At 36.2% G+C, this 9,154-nt stretch overlaps 1 protein-coding gene across 7 annotated transcripts in view; it reads right to left on the reverse strand.

Moving 5' to 3' along the window:
- Window positions 1-9,154, reverse strand: part of VPS13B (vacuolar protein sorting 13 homolog B) — a 464,422-nt gene that overhangs the window by 383,278 nt on the left and 71,990 nt on the right. For all 7 annotated transcript variants that reach the window (XM_085301417.1, XM_085301642.1, XM_085301811.1 and 4 more), the window contains exons 13-14: window positions 4,327-4,518; window positions 3,496-3,665 (exon numbers count right to left, since the gene is read on the reverse strand). In XM_085301417.1, coding sequence (XP_085157543.1) covers window positions 3,496-3,665; window positions 4,327-4,518 — 362 coding nt within the window. The remainder of the gene's footprint in view (window positions 1-3,495; window positions 3,666-4,326; window positions 4,519-9,154) is intronic.

Below are 9,154 nucleotides of genomic sequence, written 5' to 3' on the forward strand. Positions count from 1 at the left end.
TGCTGATACAGCTTTTACAYTGTCATACGACATTATGTTTGTAATTATGCTGGACAAAAAGAAGAAAATGTACTTTCAAAAAGTAAGTGTTGCAGTTTTATACATTCAACAACATTTTTCATAGTAWTCATTAAAATGAAGTACCATGTCCAGTAAAAGAAAGGCATGGACATACCAGAGTGAGTTTGGTGGAAGACCATCAAGATAATTAGGGGTACAGAGCACATGATCGCTCCCACARGAGAGGCTGAAGCCAAGGATGCTGCTCAGCTTGGAGAAGAGAGGGCCAAGAGAARATCTTACTGTTCAAGTATTGGGAGAGGCTACCCAGAGCAGCTGTGGAATCTGCATCCTTGGAGACACCTAGCACTTGGCTGGATGCTGTCCTGAGCAACCTGCTCGAACAGGGCTCACTTTGAGCAGGAGGTTGGACTAGGTGTTCTTCAGAGATCCTTTCCAATCCAAATTATTCTATGATTCTAAAACTTTTATTAAATATGCACCAAAAGATTTTTTAAAAAATGATTTATGTACTGCTTTAAATCTAGAAGTTAGYGTTACTAATATTTTAAATATGCTTRGCTTCATTCAAGAAATGTAAAGTGAAACATCAAGTGAAAAATTAACATGTAAAAGGTAACTTGAGTTAACTTGTCTGCCTATAGGGCTGTCTACCCATTATATGGATACGATCTGCCCAAGCACAGAAAGATCAGAGATTTCAGCTTTCAAAGCGACTACAGATATTGTCTCTATCCTGACTGCAAAGACAGGAAATGGGTGTAACTCCCCTTCCTCCACAGCACTGAAATGATCTTAATTGAAAAATACACTTCTCAAAGCTGAGAAAATTTGGAGAARTCTCATAGTTTAAGATATCAAGAGCAAGTAAAAAGTAACGACAAACAGCACTTTTTGAATATGCAAAGGAGASAAAGATCTGGGAAATGCAGAAGGAAAGCAAACGGAGAATTCTCAGACTGWGAGAGGCAAAAGATGGGTCATATCTGAACGTATCTCTTCCACCCGCATATTCAATTGAATTTTGATGAAATTCAGCCTAAGTTTATAGAGGCAAAGAACTATTCTCTCTACTTGCAATTTCAAATACTTGACTATTGCTACAGAACATGACTTGCATGTTTATATTACTTTGTTAAAGACAGAGTCCAGTATAAAGAAACTTTTACATCAGTGCAGAGAAACAGCTTTCATGATGCTGCAGAATATGGTCACAGTACTGTGATACCTGGCCCCAGTGTACAAATTTGAAAAAAGCCCCCTTGGGCGAACGTTTAGCTTAAGACATGACTCAGCTAAACCTGACAAGTTGCTGAACTAAAGAGTAAAGTCGTTACAGAACATTCATCTGTAAAACTCAATCACCTCAACTTTAATGTATGARCACAGATGACAAGCTAACATTGCTCTGAACATTGCTAGTTATTTTTTAATGTACACGTTTATGCAGAATACACAGTAACCTGCATCAAGGATTTGTAATGCACCAGTGCAAGCATTTGTTATAGATTCCAATAAGAAATGTTCTTAGACACCGTAAGGTATTGGTTAAAATAGCTTTTACTAGTGAAAACATGAGAAGGAATAAGAGAATAGCAAAGATAATCTTACAACCCTTCAGATGCTGGAAACCTCTAGTTGTGCTGCACTGGACAAATCTCTAGTCAGGGCATAGCACACTGCACAGATTCCATCTGTGCTGATGTTTACCCAATGCTGCACAACTCAGGGTTTCCAGCATCCGAAGAGATTCTGGGATGTAAGGTTATGTATGCTGTTCCCTTTTTCCTTCTCATGTTATCTACAGTAAAATGTATTTTAATCAATACCTTACGCAGTTTGAGGGCCTTTCTCACTGGGATCTACAACAGACACTTGCACTGATGCAAAACAYGATTTTACCACCTTGAGCTCAAAATGGCTAAATAACTGATCACAAGTATGTCGCATGCTGAACCAAAGCCTTGCAATTTAAAGTTCAAGAGTTTTATGAACTTGTTGGCTGTTTGGGGAGAAAAGGGATTGCTGATGCAATTTTTCACACTTTCCAGTCCCTCAAAATGAGGCTTATTTCATTCCAAAAACCCAACAACGGTCTCAGAGCAGAAAGGAAAAGAAAAATAATAATATATCTACAAACTTTTTACACTGCCAAGATAGCTTTGCTATTCACACTGATATTTAAAGTACAATCTATTGAGCACTTCCATGCTGAGAGGAAGTAATGCTTCCAATTACAGATTTGGTAATGTCATATTTTCTAATAATAGAAGTTTCTGTATGTATCCTATAGGTCAACAGGCAACAGATCTGTCACCAGTTCACTGGCAGCAGCAAGTTTAACTGTGAAAAGACAGGAAGTCTARATTTAGGAAAAAGAGGTACAGATTCCTCAAACACATTCACTGAATAAATGGTATGTGCTTGACATTTTATACAAGTTGCAGCCAAAAGGGCAAAAGACTAGTGATCYAAGTGAAGAATTAACATGTGCATGTCACCATGTGTACTTCAATTCTCTAGCGAGAATAATTACATGAGCCCACTAAAAGAAAAGCCATCGATGACACTTTAGTTTGTGTCATCTTTAGTTCTTTAGTTCGTGCACATTTCCTGCACATACACATCGAATCTTAAATCATATAAACATGCAATGAATATAAATACGCAAAATTTTCTAGTCTCACAGATTCATCTATCACCTCCTCTGCATCCAAATCAGAAGTCCTCTTCATCTTCACACTGTTTTGAACCATGTATTTCGGAGCAGAGACTATTAATTAGGAGATTGTTAATGAATAATCAGAAAAAAAATAGATTCCGTACTCAGTTTAAGTACCCAGATAAAAACATTGTACAATATACAGYAGTTAAAAGTCCAGTTAAAACTGTCTTGCACATGTCCTGGCTGCAACTAGTACAAACATAACTAGCTGTTAGCACCTAGGAAGCATCTACTGAGAACATGTATTCCAAGATTTCTGATTTGACCAAGGTTGGAAGTATCCGCATGGCAAAGTGACAACCGGTAGCCTTCTGATCCAAAGGTTACCATGAAAACTTCAAGTTCCAGCTACCTAGTCTGCTTGATTTCTTCCTCCAAACTTTGCTTTCCTATCAGTAAATCACATCTTCTGTTTTAAAGTCTGGCTTATCACTGCACACACCACTGGTCTTAAGTATCTGAAAGGAATGCTCACGGGAAGTAAACTCATTTGGAAGCCAGTAACATGGCTGGCACATGGAATATCAGCCCAGAAGGAAAATCACACTATTCCATCCTAGCAAAGCTATYTTTTCAATTTCCATTATTTCACATGAAGTCAATCAGGGATGAAAAGCAGAGATGTGGCTAGCCATACGTTAAGATAATGCATGTTTGACATTACAGCTTTATATATTTTAACCTTAATTTTTCAAATTAAATAACACATGTCCATGTAAAGAACTGAATAAATATCTGCATATACCTACCTTCTCACCCATGATTATGGGCAACAAGTGGTCCAGTAAATTGAATTCTGCCACGGGGATAGTAAYTGTACACTTAAGAATAGTGAATGTTGTAAGTCGAGTAGGAATGTATTCCTCCAATGATGCTACTCCTTCCGAGTTTGGTATAGTTCTACCTCCATCTGTAACATCTATAACAAATCAAGATTACATAAGTATGACTAATACATATAAAATATTTCTCACAGTAGCTGTTTCATAAATGAAACAAAAAATAGAGATTAGCAAAAACTGAAACCAGTATTTTTTTCATTTCCCCATATTTAATAATTTTATTCCTTCCACTGGTTCTACCTAAGGCTAAATGCAGTCATAACTGGAGTATTTTCCTCAGTTTGAAACTCACATTTCAGAAGTGAGAAATCTATACAGCTCACTAAGCTTTATGCAAGATGCTATCTTAACAGTTTTATCATAGCTTGTTTCCAATCACTTCCCCCCCCCCTCCATATAACTTTTATTTCAAACTAATCAATGAATACTAGCAGGGATTCTTCCTTCTCTAAGGCTTCTAAGATAACCTAGAAGTGTCAGTAAAATAAACATTCCCCTMAACATGGAATGGAGACCCCTCAACACGGTCTCCACCCGTGATTGAAAAATATGGCTTTCAAATTGTCTGAACTGGCACTGATAGAGATAGCCCGGTTTGTTTTATCTTCCTTTTAAAGTTTTTATTTGGACTCATAAAAAAATGGCATATTTAAAATTTGACTAGTTAAACTCCTTCAAGAGCACTGAATTTGATCTAATTTAATTCTGCATATTTGTGTATATGCAGTAATAGCAAACCTGGCTTAGTTCTGCTGTATGGCTCATATTCGTGTTCCAGAGCACAAACTATCATTTTCATTATCCGGTGTACTGCACTGCTATCCAACTGAAGATTGAGTGGACCAACAATGAGGTTTTTCGTAGACATCTCCTGCACATTTCCAAAATCTTCACTTTTTACTGAAGAAAGGTCTTGCTGATTCCCAGGAACTAGAAGTTTCACAGATAACAACATACATCAAACAATTGGATATAAAAGTTTAAYCTTTGCAAACTACTTTTGCTTCAAATCCTGTAATTCTAGCTTTATCATAAACATACAGAAGTTACAAAAAACACAAATTAAATACATAAATGCACCATAAATGGTTTAAAAGATGTGTAAAAAAAGTACTATTCCTGTATAAGACAGAGCAAACAGTAAGATTCTGCCTTTCCACCAAGCACCATATGAATTCATCAGTCATTGAGAAGTCCTAATGCTTTGAAGGCCCAAACAACATCCTAACTTACATGGCCAACTTCATCCAAGGTGCCAATGACAACTATGCTGTTCAAAATTTCTGCACTATATTGCAAAGATATCCACCAAATAATCTTACAGCTTGAAGGTGCAGGAAAAAAWTTACTGTGAAGAGACGTCATTTGAAAGAGATTCTCGGGCCCTTGAAATTCTAGTTGCAGGTAAAGGGGGCGAGAACAGAAACGGGAATTGCACTCACTCATATTGTCATAAATCAGAGTGACAACTGAAGGAGGTAAAACCCTTCCATCTACTGATGTGGAAGAGCACAGGTAGTGAGAATGCAGATCTCTTCAACCAATGTGTCTCATACCATTTTTAGACATATGACCTCAGGGTCTGAAAGACTATTAAGTCTCTGCACCCAGTTGAGCTTTTGTGCTCAGATGGCCAACCAGTGTACCAATCAAAGTATAATGATAATTTCTGTGATAATAGATATTGGGCAATAAAGTAGACTGAAATCACACGTTCACTGTATACAGGCCACTGCTCAGCTATGGAATACTACGACTACATTACTCTAAATGGAATTCATAGAAAAATTTTTCAGTTAAATTATACAGATGTCAGAAACAGGTTTTCTTGCTACGTACAACCTGCAAAAAAATACTTACTTCGCGAAGTTCCACTCAGACTCAACACTTTGACAATGTCTTTACAATTTTGATACAAGCATTATACATGAAATGTCTTGCTAACTATTAAAGTAACAAAAAATTATCAAGATTAAACGGATTCTCAGACTATTTAACATACAAAAAGAAAAGAATCCTGAGACAAAACTGAATTATGGTAATATAGTCATTCACTGAATCTGGGTAGAGCACACTCCTCAGATAGTACAGTCCGCCACAATCCACCTTGTCAAAACTGTGACAAACAGGAAACAGGAAATATGCGAAGTCATTACACTTAGTGTTTCACCTTGGTCTCTACTGTTGTATTCCAAGGTTGTCTCCTTAATATGTTCTCCTTCGACACTTACGATAAAGTCGTGGTGCAAGAACTAAAGTCTATGTTAATGTTGACTGATTTTTCCCGTGGCATTGCTCRTATCACTAACAGTTTTCAAGTGATTGCCAAGCCATTAATCCTTTCTTATCCAAAGTGGAATGTGCACATCTTCACACAACGSAAGGCAGATTCTATCCCTCCCCTTCCTACCCATCTCCCAGGATGCAAATTTTCCTGCATAAATCTAAACAACCTCCTGATCTTCTGTTACAGTAAAAAAAAGTGCACACCTGTAGAGAACTATTGCCTAGAAACGTAGGAAAATGTGATAATTCCAAATTCTAGTTATGTTCTCATCCTCATGGATGTAATCTGTCTGTACCAATGCATTTGAAGGAAATGGCAAGAGAAGACGAGCAGTGGAACCAGGCAGCTGCAGATGGCTGACCCACCCATTTTTTCCAGGAGCTGGGGCATCTGTCAAATTCCAAGTAGCTGGGGTTTTGTGCTTAAGCCAGCCTGGCATGGTGTGCTTCAGAGCTTCAAGGCAAATCTTACCTCTAAACCAACTAGAAAAATGCAAGTTTTCTTTCTGGTTGCCTGAGAGGAACCTAGTCTTTTTTCATGATTCATGGGAACATTCCCTTTCCCCTCTCTCCTTCACTACATTAATTCAGAACARTCTTTTTAATGGAGAGAAGAGAGGATGTTTTCTTCTCTCCTTTGTAAATCATTCTGTAAAACGGTCTTCCTTCGAAGTGCTGGTGAGGGGAATGGTCCTGGTTCATTCTAACTTGGGATAGAGCTGTTCTTACAGCCTGCAGGCTTCTACAGGCCTACAGACTCAGCAGAAGAAYTGACTTTGTCCCTCAGAGCCTAAGAACAGCTGATAGCGAGAGCATTTATGGCCTCTGCTTCCCCTCGCTGTTCTATTTACCATTTCTGAAAGAAAACAGGGACAAAAAGACAACCTTATAAACCCTATTCAAATCTTCTCAAGAAGAGTCTTCACTTTTGAAGGCAAGATGCTTCAAAGGCAACAAAAAACCCATGAAACCATTATTTGCAATCATGAAAAGGGCTTTTTTTAAAAAAATTAAATATATAGGCTGTTACCAGGGTATACTTTATTTAATGTGCATTTAACATATTTTTGTAAGCACTTCCTTCAAGTGTATCCTACATCGAGTTCAGATGAACACTGTCAAGAAGCATACAATAAAAAATGTAACCTCACCTTAAAAAAAAAAAAAAAAAAAAGGAAAGAAATCAAGGCCAAAAGCCTTCAAAGTAATAATAGCCTACATTTTCAAAAAGGACAGAACAGACCCACTTGTGTGGGCCATATTTTATATATATGATTAATATATTGAAGCGACAGAATTTATCCACTATGTGGAAAAATTATGTATAATCACGCATATTTAAGTGCAAAAAGAACGTGACTTCTATAGGTTATGCAGAAATAAGTGTTCACAGGTTATTTTTGAAAGTTTGCAGATACACAAAGGAAAAAAATCAGGTTACTGATCACAGTTTTCAGCCCTCAACAAACCACAAGCCTAGTTCTAACCGACAAAAACTTTAAGATGAGAGTACTGCATAATAAACACAAACAAAATACATAATTTCAGAGTTACACTGTATTAAATCTGCAGGTCAAGAAGATCTCAGGGATCAGTGGAATTTATATTCTACAAAAAGTTTCAGAGAAATTACTGTTTTGCATTCAAACAGATGACATAAAACAGAAAAACAAAGTGGGAAGGGAAGGACAGGAAGAATTTCAAAATTAAACTATTGTGCATGACTCACTATCTTGTTTTTATTCAAAATACTAAAAGTGATTAGTGCGCTTACATAAGTGACAGGTGAAACTCCTGAGGTTAATACTATCCAGGAGGCACTTGTGGTTTAATCAGTAATTGTATGCTCCAGGAAAGGTTAAAGGGGTGAAGAAGGTGACAAACCAAAATTGCTTTGACAGATAAAAATCTTACAATCACAGTAACTGCCTCCTATAATTTCGGTTATATTGGAGTTTTTAGGGGAAGGTAGTATGCATTGGTTTTAACTAAAAATATAATTAACAAAGTCAAAATGAAAAATAGTAAAATGTTGACTTTTTACACAAATAGTTTTCATAATAGCACCACATGTTTAAACCACAGCAAAATTTATACTGTTTTTAAAATCTTGAAATATTTAAGTCTCAATTTTAAATTAAATAATTTATATACAATTTGATCGTGTTAAATTTATTAATTATATAGCTGGCTTTCAGTATGGAAAAATTAGCCAGAAAATAACTAGCAGAAAATGTCAGCTCCGCTTTCCTAAGGAACAAAACTACTTGAAATTTTAAGGTTTAAAATTCTAAAGTCTAGAGACTCAACAGCCAACTTTAATTTAATTAGATAAYTTATATCTGGTGTATTCAGATAACTAGAATTAGAGGAGTAATACTGAAATGGAAGCACACAGTAAGGCTTGATAGGAAGCTGAGCATTTTGAGATGTTTTCCTAGTGACCAATAGCAAATAAAAGCCAAAGACCTGGGAAAACAAACTAAAAGAAATAGCAGAGAAGCTGAGGAAGGAAAAAAAGTACTACGAAAATACTAGACTGGCTATGAGCTAAAAAGAGTGGTTTTGCATTGAGTACTTTCTGCAAAGGGTTAATGGCAGTCAGGAAAGGGTATCTTGTTCAGTTCCTTCTATCTTCAGAAAAACAAGGCAAGGAAGTCCACATCAGTTTCTCCTCATAATCAAATAACCTATGCACATTCAAATTTCAGTAACAAAAATCAAAAAGGAGATAAAAAGTATCCCATGTCCTCCACTTTTCTTAAATAAAAGTTGTGTGTGTAAAGGAACAGTTATTTCTTTATTAAAAACAGAAATAAACTGCAGTAAAAGCTTGACTGAATGTACAAATTCTCAGTTATCTTCAGATCAAACTCACGATACGGTACACAGATAGCAAAGCTTCCAGCCCAGGAAAGAATGGTTAAATTACCTAGTCTAACCCCCAACTATCTAGCGCAATGGTAGTGTACACACACACGTTCGTGTACATACTATTTTATAAATGTATTATTTCTATGTAAAAATAAGTATATATAAAATACTTATATATGTGTGCATGTGTACAAAATGCATGTGTATATATACACACATATACATATATATACATAGATATATTATTAATAAGTTTTGCACRATCCATCCTCCAACCAAAATTAGTTTTTCTTTCCTACTCCTTTTACATTTAATGTCTAACATATTCAGGAAAAAAAAGAGCAAAAGTAAAAAACCCACATAACTAGCACTGAGATTTCTCTTACGCAGAGGGATAAAAATGTAA

This window comes from Rhea americana, unplaced genomic scaffold (assembly GCF_003343005.1).
Source record: "Rhea americana isolate MKP2758 unplaced genomic scaffold, rheAme1 scaffold_0, whole genome shotgun sequence".
Lineage (NCBI taxonomy): Eukaryota > Metazoa > Chordata > Aves > Rheiformes > Rheidae > Rhea > Rhea americana.